Here is a 19337-nt window from a genome sequence, read left to right as displayed (position 1 = left end):
TATCTTATGGATGCACATATTTTCTTGCACTTTATTTTGTTGCTGCCTTGACAATTGAATTTCCCTGTTGTGGGATCAATAAAGTCTAATCTAATCTAATCTAATCAGCATAATGTGATATGTTTCAGAACATAACAGCAGTAATCTGATTATGACAAATTGGATTAACACACCTGGATTTCTCCCTAATACTCCAACGTCTTTGTGCATGTATACCTGTTAATCCGATTTATTTCACTCTTTTACATCTGCTCTTATGTTAAAAAAAAAAAAAAAAAAAGAAGAAGAAGAAGAAGAAGAAGAAAGAAAGAAAGAAATAGAAAATTAAAGGAACAGGAAGGTTGAGTCTATCATTACTACATATGTACATACTCTGAAAGAAATCCAATAGTGGACTGAAACATGTAAACTAGGGCCGTTCAAATTTCTGAAATGCATGTCAACTTATCAGATCCAATTGTTAAATGTTTTAATTATCTGATCCTCATGTAAACAGGCTCAGTGATGTGGAGTGAATCAAAGATGCATCGACTGTATTTAAGGCTAAGACTCACAGAGGAGATAGAGTGTGTTTGCACAATGAAGAGAAAGAGGTAAGTAAATATTTATTGTCCCAGCCTGGCACTTGCTTTTACAGCTAGTACACATTAACACACTGTAAAACACTAACCCAAATGATAAAACATCTACCCAACATACTGGAGTGGAAGGAAATTAAAAGGGCGTTAAACTGAGAGACTCACAGCCTGGAGTGTGTTTTTAGCCAGCGTCAGTTTTTCCTCACAGTCCAGAGCCATGTTCTGGATCTTATTGGCTCTTTGAAGCAGCAGCTCGAGTCTGAAAACACACAAAGACACACACACACACACACATCAGCATGTTTGGTTTCCTTACATTCTGTTACTAAAAGTGAGGGTTAGAGGACACTGTACCTCTCGACAGCCGGCCTTAGAGCCTTTTCTCTCTCCAGCATCTCCAGGATGAGTTTGCCCCACTCCTCCTCCAGGTCATTGGGATGGAGGCCCTGAGGAAGCTTAATACGCCCGAACTCTATCCACACCTGAAGCACAAACAACACACAAACCATTCAGAAACCATGAACATCTCATGCCTCAGGGCTGATCTGATGATCTTATATCGTATGATCTTACATCTTATATTTTTATTTGTCCTATGACCTGGCTTTCAGATAATCATACCGATTATTGTGTTGAATAAATAAATGTCAGTGCTGTCAAACTTTGCTACTCCATAAACATTCCCAGTGGAATGAGCTACGAGCAGCAGCCTCAGTGGACATGTTAAAGAGGCATCTTAAGACGCACCTTTATTCTACTGATTTTATGGGTATTCCTTGATTTTATTGTGTATTTTACAATTTCATATTTTATATTTTTGCACTTTGTATCCTTTTTGTGTGTTGCTGTCTTATGTCTGTTAATCTGTAAAGTATTTTGTATTTTTTTTGTGTGTGTCGCTGTCTTGTATCCTTTTAATCTGTAAAGCACCTTGTGAGGTTTCTATGTGATAAGTGCTATATAAATAAATATTACTTACTTCAAATATTGTAAAAAATTTATTGATATGTTAACTTATTCAAATGTTTTGATTGCCCCGTTTGTTTTATTTTAATCTTGTGCCTTTTGCCAGGTCACAGTTGTAAATAAGAATGCTTTCTTAATGTGCCTTGAATGGTTAAATAAAAATAAACAGTTTTTCAGTTTTTCTGCTGCTGTTGAAACAACCAAAAACCTGATATCTTATGAAAAAATATCAGTTATTTTGATGCATTTCACAATATGAGTCACATTTTTAATAGAGATGGAAGGTTTAGGTGTTGGTGTTTTCACTAAAAAAATTGCCTCCATCAGAAAAATTGCAGCTCCCGCAATATTGCACTTGTCCATACTGTGATTTTGATAATATCTGGCAAATGTTCATCTGTCCTGCAGACAGGCAGATATTACAGCTGACATATATGATGAACTCAGTGTCGTCGATAACAGCTGTAACTGTCAGAGAAAATGATCCTGAGAGGAATCATCATGGTTGAGTAACTCGGTGAGTCGCTGCCAGCTGCAGACGTCTGACCATACAGACTTTACTTCAATGAGTACATTTATTTTGGATTCCTTTGAGCTGTAATTTAATTAAATATTGAAGAAAAAAAGCATAGTTTGTAACCAAACAACAACAATAAAAACCCCTTGACATCAATAGGAATTGAGGATTTTTTTGCAACTAACCAACTCTTCATTTTTAGTATAATTTTCTATCATTTTATCTTATAGTGTTTACAGAGGTCTTTTTTTCCCAGCTGCTGCTCTTATTCTGTTTTCATAATATTCTTCATAAGCATGTCTACATTTTCTTGTTGCAATTTTTCCAGATGACAAGAGTCCTGAGAAATTCCATTGCACATTCTTTGGAAATATGGATGGAATGACAATAAATAAACTTCCACTCATCAGCATCGCTCCTGTATCAGCAGTCTGGGAATCAAGCTGTGACGCTGATCTTCTCTTTTTCTTGTACATTTTCATATATTTAAGATCAGATTTTACCCAACAGCAAATCACCACACTCAAGACAGGAAAAGAATCCGATGTATAGTATGTTTTAAAAGGATCAGTGCAATAACAGAATGTATGCTTGAGTGTGACTGGTGGGTTTCAGCTTGTTTTTTTTTTTTTTTTTTTTACCCATTTATTTTAGCTGCTTTTATTTGTATGTTTATAGTAGATTTTATAAGATGATGTACAGGATGGATGGCAGTGATACAAACATGTACTTCTTACAATGACAATAAAGATGTTCAATTCTCTTCTGTTTTGCATTATTTGCTATGACCAACTTTTTTCATAACATACTTTTTGAACATTATGTACATTTTTAAGTAGATCTCATGATTGGTACCACAAAGGGATTCTGGGTATTTAACCCATGAAGACCCAAACCATCTACTGATCTAAACAATTAAATACCTGTTGATCCACTAATAATATTAATACATGTAAATAACTGGTGTCAAATGCAGCTTGTCGTCTTTTCATGGTCATCAGATATGACCCATTTGGACGTTCAGAGGCTCCGTAGTTACCATGGAAACACCATCATCTTCTACAACATTGATTGACCAGTAAAACCCATGGAGTTGGATCAACAACAGTGGATGAAGACACTTATTTTATGTTCAGTTATTGACAGATTTTACTGAAAAAGTCCCTTTTTCTTCAGTTTTCTCTGTTTTTGGTACAATAACCCTCTACTTTAATGAGGTTTTACGAACATTTTCATGATCAGTAAATTAAATACAGGAAAATACTTGATGTATACTGATAAAATGCAAAATACAGACGATAATATTATAATAAATGGTGATAAATCACTTAAGAAATATTAGATACAGAGAAAATTTCATTTGGGAACTAACAGAAAAGTAGCACTGGGTCTTTATGGGTTAAGGTGAACTCTGTATATGTTTCTCTAGAAGCTTGAGGAAGGAGCAGTGGTGCAAAAATAAAACCTAATGCAAGGTCTACATTAGTGTGTGGATTTTTCCAGTGATTATCTGCACCCAGCAGGTTTATTCACTATAGAAATGTACATATCTTGTTCTATTTCTAAAAAAGCCGGAGCAATTATCTGAAATATTTAGAATCCATAATATCAAAACATGTCCAAACAGAACATTTTAGAGCTCGACTTCTCCACAGCTGGAGGTTTTTGGCAGCCATGTATAACAGCCTTAAATAAACTGGATTACCTCTTGAGGTTCAAGGTTCAAGGTGCTTTATTATCCCCTAGAGGATAATAAATTCTTAGGATTTTTTTTACAAGCCTGTACATTTAAAAAAAAACTTGAGAAAAATGTATGCGTTCATTTCATGGACTGTAGTTCTACCCCTAAAGATTATCATATGATCGATCATCCAGAGTTTCCAGCCCTTCTTCGGGGTGTGTGCGTCTGATATAAACAAACATATCAACTACCTCACTTCAGAAACTTCATGACTTAAGTGTTATGTTTATGAGGAATCACATCACAGACAAACACTCTGGTAAAATCAGCTGAGTGAGAATAAAGAAACGATTATCAGTTATCATGTGCTTGTGTTCGATCAAACAATCCTCTGCATTCAGAAGAGCGCAGCGGTGGAAATGAGACTGCTTCGGGAGTAAATATGACTAAACCCAAACACAGGGGTAAGTAAACCCCCCTGCCCCCCCCTCTGAGCTCAACCCCATGATGCACAGTGAACCCAGTATGTGATGTGGTGCCACATTTGGCCACTTCTCCTCCTCTTCCTCTTCTCGTTCTTGCTTACCTCCAGCAGTTTGTAGAGATGTTCGATGTGACCTTTTTCGATCTCCTTTGAGGGGATTTCCGTCTCTTTAAAATGGACGTACTCGTTGTAAAGTGCCTGAAGGAACAGGAACAAAAGTCACACACGAACACTACAAGGTCATCAATAGCGCAGGTTTAGTTGAAGATCAATACCAACTCAAATCTATTAAGATCCCTTTTCAAGACTTTTCACTTCCACCTCCTCTGAGCTGATTTAATGATCTTTCACTTATTGTCCTGTCGCAGATCTAATTTGTGGACTCCTTTCTCTCACATGTCCGCTGTCCCTTCTGTCCCCTCTCTCAAGGTTTTACAGAAATGCCTTGTTGCTGTTCCTTCTTCCTGGCTCCATGTACATGAGGTAATGGATTCTGATTCCCACCACCGCCAGAACTAATTTACTGAAACATGAATGTGTTTTATTTATTTATTTATTTTCTGTCATCTTTTAGAGAACTGCACTCAAGACAATAAATCTGAATCTGTATGTGACTGATTTTCACACTTATGCTTTAAGTAGATCTTATTTTCTTTTACTTCCTTATGCGGGAAGCACTTTAACTTTTAAAATCTATAATGAAAAACAGATAAGAAAAATAAAATGGCATCAGTGTTGAGTTCTTCCTTCCTACCTTAAGTTCCACAGGGTTTTGTGGGAAGTTTTTGTTGGCCATAAGGGCTGTATGCTGGCGGCTCCACTGGAGCAGAGAGGAGAACCTGGACTGGTACTCTGACCAGCGCTGGTCCACCTCCTAATGAAGAAGAAAAATAAAATACAGGATATTAAGCACATCAACCTCTAGTTCAGGATAATTCACTGTAGAGTTGCATAGTTGAGCTAGAAAATGTTACAGAAACAATCAGAATCAAACTTTTTAGATAATTGGAAACAGAAAATGCTAATTTTTCTGCGTTTCTATCCACTGCTGTTGTAGAATGTTAAAAATTCATTCTTTAGGTTTAAGTTTCGACCAGCTGCCGTCTCTTTCTATAGCTCGTCATACATAGTGGTGATTCATTGTTGTTTTCCAGGTAATATAACATTTATTTTTATTTCTAAATCTCATGAATATTGTAGTCTCCTTAGTGTTTCAAACATGTAGATGTACACAGAAGAAATATTAACAAAATACGATTCTATTGAATTTATTCACATTTACCTTTCATCAATACACCTAATCTTCCAAAACTCCCAAATATAAAAATCTTTCTGCCATATTTTGAGGATGGAAACATACCTTCAGATTCTAAAAGGTGTTGAAAGTGAAGGAATTCACCTACAGTCAGACCATCACTATAACTGGGTGAGTATTATGTCCACACTTTTCATTTATCACCCATCTAAACTCCATTTAATAGGTGTTACTGAGGGTTTTTCTATTTTTTTGTAGATATTTCATAGCTTTTTCCCCCCGAATATATACTGCCACTATGAGAAATTCAGGATTCCAAGTGAGTTTTTTTTCCCATTCATCTGCTCATACTGAAGGTATAATCGCAGTGTTTGTTTGAAGTTACTTTTACACAATATTCTCTCACTTTTTCCTCTCCCGTGTCATTTCTCCTCCCTTTTACCAACTAGCCACTAAAGGGAGCGTTATGTGTCTGGGTTTTATCAATCCATTTGACTCTGGTGGCTTCTACCCACGGGTGGTTTCTGTGCACATTCATCTTCTCATAACAACTATGGCCGTTGTTTATTGTTTGAGTAGAAAACATACGTCGCCTGAGGAACAAGTTTCACTGCTGCGTCTACTTATTTAACCTTTGAAGGCACTGTGTTTTTCATTGAAAGAAAATGATTTTGTCTCCTCTGCTTTTAATTAAGTGTATGCAGCACCAACTTTAGATATGAAAAGACTCTAAATGAATGCCAAGAGTACTTGAGTCTTATGTACAAATTATTTACTCGGTACTTGATACTAGACTCAAGATTACTGTAAGTGGATTAAACTTCAAGCGCCATGAAAGTCCTATAAGTGGGTGGAGCTTTACGTGACGTACATGTGCGGCGATGCCTTCTCCTCCCTCAGGGATCTTGGGAAAGGCATCGTAGATGGAGGAGACGTAGGTGATGACTGACTTCTCATCTGGAGACGGAACGTCGACATCTGATGAGAAAATGAAGGGTCGTGTTAGAAAAATGGGTTTTGTGACTAATTCTTATTTACTGCATTCAAGGTAAGGTAAGGTAAGGTAAGGTAAGGTAAGGTAAGGTAAGGTAAGGTAAGGTAAGGTAAGGTAAGATAAGATAAGATAAGATAAGATAAGATAAGATAAGATAAGATAAGATAAGATAAGATAAGATAAGATAAGATAAGATAAGATAAGATAAGATAAGATAAGATAAGATAAGATAAGATAAGAAAGATAAGATAAGATAAGATAAGATAAGATAAGATAAGATAAGATAAAGATTAAGATAACATAAGATAAAGTTAAAGATAAAATAAGATTAAGATAAGATAAGGATAAGATTAAGATACGATACTATAAGATAAAGATAAAATAAGATTAAGATTAAGATACGATAACATAAGATAAAGTTTAAGATAAAATAAGATTAAGATAAGGTAAGATAAGATAAGATAAGATAAGATAAAGATAAGATGAAGATACGATACTATAAGATAAAGATAAAATAAGATTAAGATTAAGATACAATAACATAAGATAAAGTTAAAGATAAAATAAGAGTAAGATAAGATAAGATAAGACTATTTATCCCATTGTTGGGAAATTTCAGTTAGCAGCAGCAAAAATACAACAAACAAATGCAGAGAAAAAGACAGAAAAAGAACAGAAACGAGTGAAAAAATGAAAATATAAAGAGAAAAAAAATGTATAGAGAGTAAATTAATTTAAGCTTGTCATGAAACATGTCACATCTTTAGGACTGGTGTGTTCTGAAATTAAAACAATTAAAATCATCAGGATCAGAATACTTTATTATTCCCAAGGGGAAATTTTCGTGCTACAGTTGCTCCATTCAAGTAAAATAAAAAGTAGGAGAGAAATTATCAATACAACAGAAAGACAACAACAAAAAAAAAAAAATAACAAAACACTATTAAGACACAAATAGAACCCCCATTTGCACAATATGTATGAGACAATATATTATCAATAGGATAAGTAAAGAAATACACATAAATAAATGTGCAAAAATTGTTGTGTTATTAAAATTCTAAGGTGGAATTAAACATTCTGATGGACAAAATCAGCTTAGATAATATGTAGTTCTTTTTTTGGGGGGGATTATTCAACACACACAGTTCAGTTTCTACAGTGGGACTCATTTGTCGACTCCTTTCAGTGTGGGTCTTACCCTCGGCGTCCAGCAGTCTGGTCACCCCTAGCGACTCAGCGATCTCGAAGGCCTGCTCAAGGTTTTCACGGTTACTCTGCCGCGACACCACCTCCATGTCGATCAGGTCTGGCCTGGAACAAACACACAAAAACACAGAGGGCGTGTTAGTGTGTTTAACGGTTTTAATCTGATTGATCTGCGGTCATGTATTAGTATTTCTGTCATGTGTGTCCTGCAGCATCTGAAAGAGAACCTTCAAAGCATTCTAGGTTCAGTCAAAGCTATAATGAAATGTTCTATTCTGTCAACAACACTCATTTATTAATTTTATTTATTTATCTTATCTGGATAAGCGGAAGACAATGAATACAAGTATTTATCTTATTATGTTTTGTTTTTTTTTATTTACAAGTAATTATGCTTCTGAAAACATCTGACATGTGTTGAATGAAACCTGGTATAAAACGTCAAAAAATTAATGAAATAAACCTGTTAAGTGCAAAGGGAAGTCACATTAAATACAACCACTTTGGCTTAAATAGAAGCTGTTCAATGAAACCTGATTATTTTATTAATTTTTGATCATTTTGTTTGTTTGTTTTGTGTGTGTGTGTGTGTGTGTGTGTGTGTGTGTGTGTGTGTGTGTGTGTGTGTGTGTGTGTGTGGGGTGGTGGGGGGGGGGGGGGGGTATTTTGTTAATTTTGTTAGACTTAGACAAACTTTATTGATCCACAAGGGAAATTACTTTATTTCTTCTTTTTTTTTGGACAGTTTTACTCATTTTGCTGATAATTTCTTTCATTTTGTGATTACTTAGTTGATTTCTGTTCATGTTTCTGGTTATTCTGTTTGGTTTGTTGATTATGTGGTTAATTTTGTTGATTTTTTTTTTCTGTTCATTTTGGCTTCATGTTGATTTTTTTCCTCAATTTGTGGCTCATTTTGCTTATTTTTGTAAAATTTGTTACTGATATAAGAAATATAATAAATCTTATATTGTCTGAAAAGGGTAAAAGACATGTTAGGTACAAAGGGAGGTCACACTAAATACGACCACTTTGGTTTATAAAAGCAGTTTTCTCCCTGAAACTTTTTTTTTTTTCCTGCTGTACATATATTTATATAGAGACTGATAAATGCATATGTGTGGTCATTAGAACTTTACTAAACCAACAAACATAATGTCAGATGAGGATTTTTACATAGGGCTGTATTTATTTAAATATTTCATCATTCCCAGGTTTGGTTTATTTCATCTGAAAGAGTGAATGACTTAAAGAATAAGGTCAAAACTGACAAAATCATCAAACTATGCCCTGGCATTTCCTTAAGTATGAAGGCTTTCAAGGGTTAAAACTCAAAATCAATTCTTTACAGATGCATTATGGGTAGAATAAGGCCTGGGTAGCGTAATGTACGTCTATTAATGTAATTGAGCTGACATATTATTGATTCCAAATATGTTAATTGGGTCATAATATCTACTCCTTCTGATTCAGCCTGTAAACCCTAGTTAATAATCTAAAGGTTAAATGTGGTGTGAATGTGCTCTTTGCTCATCTTCTAACCTGTATCTGTGCAGCAGAGCGTTGAACATGCGTCCGTCGCTCCATGACGAGGTGAAGTTGACACAGCGGAGGCCGGGGTAGCCTTCTGTCGCCTGCTGGCTCCATAATAACAGCTTCTCTTTGGCTGTGAGGTCGCCGGACTCACCACTTACGTAGATCTCTGAAATCTGCAGGAAACGAAAGAGAAAGGATTCAGTTTTTTTTAATAGTTTGCAGAAATGTGATCAGACAAAACAGTAAAAGGATGGACTGCTCTGCTCAGCTGTGTTTCCAAGTGTACTGAAACGTAGGCATAACACAGGGTAATTTATAGATTTGACTAACTCAAAGCTTTCAGATTTCTCATAAAGTTGACAAATGAGCTTTTCTAACATCATCCCACGCAGACGCAAACAATGATGAAGCAAAACAACAGAGATGAAGGAAGCTGCATTGTTTCTGTGCAACACAAACCCATAAGGTGTTTTCGTTTCTGTGTCTCGACCTGTTGTCTGCCTCCAAACGTCTCATTTGTCCTGGTAATCAATAAAAACATGACTTTTTTTCCCCATCTTGGTCTGGTCTGTTCATTAGCTCGTAGCTTCTCCAACACTTTCCCTCCTCTCGTCTGGTGTCACCCCCTCCTCCACCTCCTCCTCTTCTTCCTCCCTCCCCAGCCTCGATCTGTCTCTTCTGTTTTTCATGTCCTTTCATCTGTTCTGCCTCAGATGCTGATCAATCTGCTCGGCCTTCACATGCTCGGCAGCTTCTACATCCAGTCGAAACATAATCTATCCTTTGTTTTACGCTGATGCTGGATGTTTCTCAGTCCGAATTAAAACCTAACATGGAGGTTTATACAAACACTGACCAATAAATCTTACATTCACTGTCATGACATTTAACTTTGAAACATCTAGTGTCTGAACTGAGACAGAAAATCAGATTCTTCTATAGGAATAAACTGATTTTTCCACTGCATTGGTGAGGCAGCGTTCGTATCAGTACCAGTCTATGATGATATCTGGTACATACATACTTCTGCTGGAACTCTTAATGCTGTTTATCACTCAACTATAAGATTCATTACTGACAGTAACTATAGTACTTAGGACTGAATTGTATGGGTGGTCCTCTCTTTTATAAATCACTTACTGGTCTTTTATCTTCTATTATCATCTCATTACTTTTTCATTGAACACACTCAGATTTTATATATGTGTATATATATATATATATATATATATATATATATATATATATATATATATATATATATATATATATTTAAAATTTATTTATTTATATTATTTTCCCTACTGCAAATACCACCTGTTTTTACTGATGTTGGAAAATCTAGTTATTATCTACTATGCACAGAAGACTTATGCTATTTGTATCTTTATGGCAATTGAAATGTTTAATTTCACCATATTTTAATAATTATTCTTGCTTCAAACTATGTATATTTCAGTTGGTTTTAATTATTTTAGTGAATTGTCCTTTATCATTTGTTTTTGCTTTAATCGTCACTAAATGTTTTAAGTTTTTACTGTATCTGTGTTTACCTGTTGTTATTACCATTACCTTCTATGTTTTCTTTTTTTACATTGAAAATGAGGCCTTCACCTCAATATATTCTTAGATTAAATAAAGGCCATCATCATCATCATCATCATCATCATGTTTGATACTCATTAATACAAAGAAGACTGCGATACTGACTGTATATTGCAGATCTTTTTGATGCAATGCAGACTTTGTTAATTCATCTTAAAGTCACTTCACTCTAGACTCCTTTGACCTTCAACACGCAGTAACAACACTCCTCAAATAACTTACAATTAACTTCAAATCCAAAGAACTTCAGTAACTGTTAAAAGGGCATTTTGAGTCTGGCAAGAATCTTAAGAAATTACATTTCAACCTTGAAATGTTTTCATGTAATAAGGACTTTTTAACTTCTGACATGTATTGCATTCCTGTTTTTAACACAAAAAGAGGTAAAGAACTCATTTTTTCAATACAGCTGCATTTAAGAAATGCAATGAAATATTCAACAGAGATAAAATAATATAGGATAATTCAGTAAAATCCTACAACCCTCAGAATAGTTGTGAGTTGTATTGTACAGTGTCCCTGGTGCTTCATTGTTTGAGGCTGCTGGTTTAGGATCTGCATTGTAATGTTAACAGCATGTTATAAAGTCCCAAAATTAATTTACATCATTAGCTATATGGTGGATAAAGTAAGACACTGTTCACCATAATATTTTGGCAGAATATGGCAGTGCAAAACAGACTACTGCAGACCACCATAGTCTATAACATTAATGGGATACAGTGAATACAAAACTACTGAGTTATAGGTGCAGTATGTGATATTCAGTGGCATGTCATGGGCCACAAAAAACACTTAAGTCCCTTGTTAGAGCCAGTGGTTGGTTTGTTCTATCTGGGATTTTTAGTTAAGGGGATACGAACTCTGATCCATGCTAAAACAGAGTAGGTGATAAGACCAATAAAGTCATTAACACTAGAAAACAGAAAAAAAAGAAGAAGAAATAATCTATTCTTAACTAGTACAGAAACATGGCAATGCAACATGATGGACTCCAAGGGATGATATACTAATAAAAACTATTACTAAATTAGATTTGCCTAAATCTCATAAACTGGACATTTAAAGGAGTGATAATTAGCTTTTTTTAAATGGAATTATGCATTTTAAAACCTTTCCCTGTGGTCTACATGAACTGTAAATGCTCTGCTTGGGTCTACAGGTCCATCTACAACCCTATTTCTGAGTAATGACACCTGAAAGGTCATTTTGAGCGCTGGCCCTTTAAATGCAAATGACCCCACCCCCTCCAGGTTGTTGGCTGTGCTGCTCTGTCCCATTCAACCAACAACTGAACATTTTAGGTAACTGGCTCAAAGTTTGGACATATTTTCAGTACGGACTACAACCGCTGCTGCTGACAAACAATTATGGCGTACTCAGAGAAATGTTCCTCAGAAGTTTTGACCTTATATATGCAAATATTGTGACGTAGCTACTTATAGACGTAACAAATTAAGCAGGAATTGAAACAAATTGTAGAAATCCAATTGATTTTTGCAAAAATGAATATAAAGATAGCTTTGCAGCACCTGGACGGTTCAAATTCAAACTTTTTGAAGTATTAGGGTCCAAATACACAAACAAATAAACCAAAGACTAATAAAAGCGGGTTTAGCAAAATATGACCCTTTAAGTAAAACAAGAAAAGAATCTTTCCATATTTCGTTCCAAGTCACATGTACTGTACAAATCAAATCATAACCAAACACAGTACAACCGAGGCCTTTTGGTCAGCGCTGCTCCTGAGGCTACTTTTCGGGACATCCCTGTTTACTTGGGTTAATCTAACCTCAGAGCTTCCATGGAAACTGGCAGCAACTTTAACTTTGTGTTCTGTTGACTGAGCAACACGACCGCTTTGGCCATTTTCTTTCTTCTCTTCAATTTGCTCTCTTTAGTTCTATCTGTCCACAGTTCTAAAGGCTGAGTGATGAAGAGGCTGTATCTGTCAGTGCTCGACTCCTGCTATTGTCATCAGTATTCTTCAATCGTCCCCGCCTCTGTATCCCGTATCCTTCGGTCCGTCCTCTTTAAGTGTCTTTCTGTCCCTGTCTCTACGCCTGCTGCTAACATCGAGTGGTATGACAGTCCAGTGTGTGCCAGGAGACTGCAGCGACAGCCAAAAAGACATGAGGGGGAGGGGGAAAGAGTCGAAAAGGACGGGTAAAGGCCGACAACACGTACATAAAAATCTCACAACAGCACACACTCAAGTTAAAGATGCACATACGCAGGATAACCCAAACCCGCAAACGTTCAAGACGCATAAAAAGAACCAGCAAAATGATTCACTACTCATTACATTCAGGGCCAGGCAGCTCTCTATACATCACCTCCACACCCCCTAATATATACAACTGTCTATACAAATATGTGCAGTTGTAGCAGGGAGATGAAACAAATGCATACTTGTGCTGCGTTTCCTGCAGAGCTCTGTCTCTGTACGCATCTACAAACTCCTTTGCAGACAAGTACACAGCATCTAATCCACCATCTGAATATTGATGCAGCTCTCTGTGTGAGGGCTGCGTCAATAAAACCTATCATTTCACTGTGAATATATGTCATTCACTCATGGAATAATGTGGGACTGCTCACGACATCAGGTCTTTACTTGTTTAACTGGCTTTCTTTGAATAAATCTGGATGAAGTTACACAGTCAGAAAAAAACAGCTTTTGGTGACGACAGATTCAGAAAGTTTTGACAAATATAAAAGGGACACACCCATAGAACCATGTTTTAGCAAGTTAATGCAAGTCTCACACGTCAAAAGAAACTGTATTTCAAGTTTCAGCTCAAAAAAACTTCACATTTGATTGCTGCAGCTTTCAACACCTCTTCTGTTGCTTTAAGTTCTAATGAGCTGCTGCTGACCACACCTCTTTCCTGTCAGTGCCATGGATACCATCATGTAGGTGACGATCTATATACTATCTATATATTTGGACATTGGACTATCTATATATGGTGGTCTTGGAGATCTAACTGCATGTGATGTCTTTATATATTTTCATCAAAAAAAAAACACAGAAGAAATCCAGACCCATTTTGGGCCAAGTTCTATAAAAAACAGGGCTTGTGTGCATCTCCATGGAGTTTAACATTATTTTCAGAGCCCTGGACTTATTTTATAATGGAACAAGAAATGAAAACCTGATTCTACAACATGTCCCCTTCAAAGAAAAACTCTGAGAGTTTTCACTTCCAGGATGCCAACACAAAACAACAGTTTGACCTTGTCATACATAGTAACTGAATGTAAAATAAAGGAAATATATGCTTTAACTATGTCTTTTTTTATATTTTAAAGTGATGACCTCATATACACAGACAGCAGAGTGTGTAAAGAAGTGTATCTGTTCAGTGTGATGTTAGAACTGTAAGAGTGAAACAACATGTGTTAATGTTACTTATGTGGGTGTTTCTTTCTAGGTAAGGATGAAGGTATCAGTCTGTGATGGTGACTGTTGTGATAAACTTCAGATGCTTCGCAAATTAGGCTATATCTGCAAATAGCATTAAAAAGCATTTCATTGTTTTAATTCAGCATAAATTAAAATGAAAAGCAAGTGAGTAGTTACTGAAACGGTTTGTGTTTTTAAGTGCACAATATTGCCAGGAGTATTCGCTCACCTGCCTTTACTCGCACATGAACTTCAGTGACATCCCATTCTTAATCCATAGGGTTTAATATGACATCGGTCCATCCTTTGCAGATATAACAGCTTCAACTCCTCTGGGAAGACTTTCCACAACACAGCATGGAATTGTCCAAAATATTTTGCTTCAGCATACCAAAAGACTTTGGACAATTCCACACTCCCAACTTTGTAGGAACAGTTTGGGGATGGTCCCTTCCTGTTCTAACATGACTGTGCACCAGTGCACAAAGTAAGGTCCATGAAGACATGGATGAGAGACTTTGGTGTGGATGAACTTGACTGGTCTGCACAGAGTCCTGACCTCAACCCGACAGAACACCTTTGGGATGAATTAGAGCGGAGACTGAGAGCCAGGCCTTCTCGTCCAACGTCAGTGTGTGATCTTACAAATGCGCTTCTGGAGGAATGGTCAAAAATCCCCATAAACACACTCCTAAACCTTGTGGAAAGCCTTCCCAGAAGAGCTGAAGCTGCAGTAACTCCAAAGGGTGAGCCAACCTCATATTAAACCCTATGGAATAACAATGGGATGCCACTTAAATCAGAGGCGATTTCTCATAGACTGCAAGGGAAGCCCGGCTTCCCCTAAAATTACAAAAATTAAATGGTCAAATATGTTCGGTTGTGTTGACATTTCATTAACTACAAATGTGTTAGAACACGTTCATCTCAAAGGCGAGTTCGTTCAGAATCAGCTTTATCACAAATCAACAGACTCAATGTTGTTAACTACTCATACATTCCCGTTGCGCTGTTTTCTCACACGATCTCTGCTCAGTGCATTTGCCCGTAGATGCCGGGCGTCTATGGGCTTCAATGGGACTGAGTGGAACAGTTTTTTTCATTGCCTCAAAACTGGACGGTAATTGGATAAATGCCACGATGTTGTCCCGCCCCCGGATGCCGGGCGTCCCTGGGGGTGAATGGAGCTGTGGGCGGAGCTCGGCTGGGCTGGACGCCAGAATCCCATGTGCTGACTGGGGGAATCAGTCGAAAGGCTGAATCCCGTTTGATTGACAGCTGTTTTGAGATCTACTCCTTCACTTGACAGAGTTCAGTTTAATACCGTCGCGAATTCTGCTGTGAAGTCGAAAGAAAAAACACTACGAAATTACTCGTTCATTTCTTGCACTGGAAATAAAACACACTCATTGTACTTCCTTGTTTCAATTTAACATAATTTCAACGTTTTCTTGTTTCAGTTACATAATTTAATCATTTCTTGTTCGAGTTTAATATCGTTTTGTAGATAGTTAAATCAATCAAACTGTCGGCTAGGTCGGAGTGAAAGGAGCATCTCTTGTTTAAAAAGGCTGAAGTCCTACACTCACAACACAATGGGCCAAGGCCGTCCAAGCAGCCTAGCTCTACTGGACATTGAGAGGACACTGGTCAAGTCCCTGGAAAAGACGCCTACTTGGTACGATAAGGTCACTGACCATTTTCTTAAAAAGGAACAGAGGGCCGAATGTATGTTTAAAGAACTTGAAAATTTTCTTTGATGTAAGCCGACAATGAGCTTCCCCTCTCTGAAGGACAAGCAGCCGCCACTGATTTAAGTTCATATGCGAGTAAAGGCAGGTGAGTGAATACCTTCGGCAAAATAGTGTATTTCTATGCATTGTTTTTTTCTCTCTCCTTCTTTTGATGGAGGCCAGACAAGGAATAAAGGTGTCAGCCACTACTTATAATGTTGGAATGAAGGAGGTGGTTTGTGCTAAATAGCTTTAGCAATATCCCACATATGTTTCAAGTAATATGAGCAGTCACTGAAAGGCTTGAGTAGTATGAGAGTGACATGAATCCTATGACAGGGCTTTGTAGAATCCATTCTAAGCTGCACTAAGGCTTTTCTGGAGGTACATATTAGCCCAATATCTATCTAAGACGCTTTATGTTGGTTTTCACTTATATTTGTTGCCTGAACTTCCAAGTGTTGCACAACCTGACTGTTTCCTGCATAAGATCTACATGTATCCCCATTACTTTCACTCTGTTAAGTACCTCTGTCTATGTAAACACAGCTGACTTGTGCACTAGGTTTATGCATAAAATGGAGCTAACAATCTGTGCACTAATTACAAAGCGCCAACTTAACATCAGCTGCTTTGCTAAATTAGCCTGCTGGGTGTTTAGAGTGCAAAAAAGACAAAAATCAACAGTTTTTTTTTTTGGAAATTACTCTTATGATCCAACATGTGGCTGCCAGTATGACACTGTTTTTTACTTACAACACATCAACAGTGGGATCACTCATAACTCACATTTTTTTCATTACTGTTTCAAAGACTCTGATTAAAAAAATACAGACTAATACATGCAAAACCTAAAATATTCTATTTTAATATTTAAATATCTGACATTTAAGGTCAATCTGAGCTACAACAATGTTCTTAGGGTCGGTGTTTGTTGTGCAGACACACATTCAGTGAGTTAGACACTCTACATACTGATTTCCACTTAAGTATAGGCTACAACACTGATCCTGGTCACATGATATTAGGGTGTTAACATGCCTCTTCAGATCAGTCATCAGTGGTTGTTTGTGATGTCAGTAAACACCATGTAAGAAGTAAATATCTATGTACATGTATCAGCGTGAGGTGTTTGTTTAAAGCTACGTTCACTGTATAATTCCTGGTATGGAACAGCAGGGGCGTATGAGATGTTTATGTGAATTTCTGAGTTGACCTTATGTTTGCACACAAACAGTAAACTCCTCCACAGAGGTATGAGTATGATAACAGCAGGTAGTTCTCAGTGCAGCCATGATCCAGTCACAAACATCAGTGATCCCAAAGCAGCCCCCTGAGGCTCTGGGCGATCCCTCTTTTAGAAACATGGCCTCTTTGAAGTAGGTGGAGAAAGGGGGAGAACAACGGATGGAGGGAGGCCATAACAATGAGGGGAACCCAGGGAAGGAAAGGAAAATATGTAGTTTCATTATTTTATTAAAGGGTCACTTCTGTATATCTCGTCATTGAAGACTTGAACAACAGAAGGTGGTGATGACTGAAGAGGAGATGGATGACAAATGGATCACTACAGGGGTTAAGACAGTGGGGGGATTATTCAGAGTATAAGGATACATTTGAGTAGTGATATCAGTGTGTGATGGGAGTCCCCTGGAGGCTCAACAAAGGGGCCGTCTCCCTGATGAATGCACATTTTAAATCCTTTTTATGCAAAACAGGACATCACACACAAAAACATAAACTGCAGCTGCACTTTACATTGAACGCAGACACATCCTGACACAAACACATGCCTCTAAAGTAACGAGAACACAGACGAGTCATAACTATTGATTAATGCTGCAGGGATCTCTGTAGAGCTGAAATCTACATCCTGTAGACTGTGTGTGTGTTTCTCATGACTCAGCAAATGCGCATCAAATGAGACATATAGCACTAAACACAGGCTGACATCATGTTGGCTACTGTGCTGCACAGCTCTACTGTACCGCCTTCGGAATGCAGCGTGTCTGCTGTAATACTGCAGGAACTGCAGCAACACCGAGCAGCTGAACAGCTGTAGTTTGAACAGAAACTGTAAGAAATCATTTCTGTCTGAGCTTAAAGCAATGCTCGTAGCACAAATGAAAACAGAGGGAGTGAACCCTCCCTGTGCAGCAGGACTGTAAGATAAGTCAGTGCAGATGCTGTTTAACATAACAATGAGATGAAGATCACAGAGGCAGTGCATCGCATTGTGACATTTAGTGTATAGCCCCAATCTGAACGAGTGCTCTTCTTATCCCAGTTTAAGACCCATTATAAACAATGACCCAAGACAAACCAGATTTGTGGTATGTCTTAACACAGCACGTTGTACAATGCATTATCCTTTTCTTCTAGTCTTCTGGTGCATATTTGTAGCTGAATATTGACATTTGAGATATTGAAATAGCGATGAAGTAATAAATACAACAGATATACATTTGTAATTTTCCTAAATTCCAATCCATGTTTACATGTTGTATATTTTTTTATCTCAATGGTCATATTTAAACACTAGCCTTGAGAAACAGAAATACACTTTGTTCTGATTTACTTCATTCCAGTATCCTGTTTTAATCGTACTTATAATTCAGTATCAAAGTTTCAGTCTCTATGCAGATACCCCATACACATTAGTATTTCAGACTTCAAACAATACCCACAAAGCTGACAGACAAAGACACAGTCATATGCTACACAGCCAGCAACTGAATGGGTGGGAAATGACAACTTTCAGTCTGTGACAGGGATAACCCTGTCATTGAAGAAATGACTCTGGTCTTTCACACAAGCGTTTGGCCAATCTGTCTGTGTGACGTGTGGAAAATAACCAGAAACAAAAGGAGACAAATAGAAAGAGAGGGAGAGAGGGAAAAGGATGGAGAGGGAGTCTGTGTTGTGTTGATTAGACTCTGGGGACAGAGGAGGAAAAACGCAGAGAGACCTTTTGAGAGCTGATAACAAAACACATATATAACCTTTCATGACAACAAACATGGTCTAAAAAAAGCAAAAGCATCAAACTCTCTACTCATACCGCTATACAGCTATGAAAGCACGTTTTAATAATGTGAAAAGGCTTTAAATAAGACTGGGTATCACTCCTTTGTGGCACTAACTGTGCAGGTATTTAAAAAGTCCTCATCATTTTGCACAGAATTTCAATACCTAAGAATGAATCTCTTCAGCATCAGTGAGTCTATGAGGATGCAGCATGCTTCAACCTACTTCTAATATTACAGGTTATTGGCTGTCTAATGTAACATTACAGAAATGCCTCTTAGACACATGAAGGGAAAACAGCAAAAATGACTAAGGGATCTAAAGTTTGGCTCTGTTTTATCTA

The 19337-nt window shown here is 37.1% G+C and overlaps 1 protein-coding gene across 1 annotated transcript in view; it reads right to left on the bottom strand.

The window, feature by feature from the left end:
* Positions 1-19337, bottom strand: part of macf1a (microtubule actin crosslinking factor 1a) — a 377887-nt gene that overhangs the window by 160862 nt on the left and 197688 nt on the right. Inside the window, 7 exon segments of the mRNA XM_030146682.1 lie at positions 744-837; positions 933-1060; positions 4329-4424; positions 4981-5100; positions 6353-6459; positions 7677-7789; positions 9227-9393. Coding sequence (XP_030002542.1) covers positions 744-837; positions 933-1060; positions 4329-4424; positions 4981-5100; positions 6353-6459; positions 7677-7789; positions 9227-9393 — 825 coding nt within the window.

This window comes from Sphaeramia orbicularis, chromosome 11 (genome assembly GCF_902148855.1).
Source record: "Sphaeramia orbicularis chromosome 11, fSphaOr1.1, whole genome shotgun sequence".
In the NCBI taxonomy this organism is placed as follows: Eukaryota; Metazoa; Chordata; class Actinopteri; order Kurtiformes; family Apogonidae; genus Sphaeramia; species Sphaeramia orbicularis.
The sequence above is the reverse complement of the archived record's forward strand: the minus strand, read 5'-3'. Positions and strand labels throughout refer to the sequence as shown.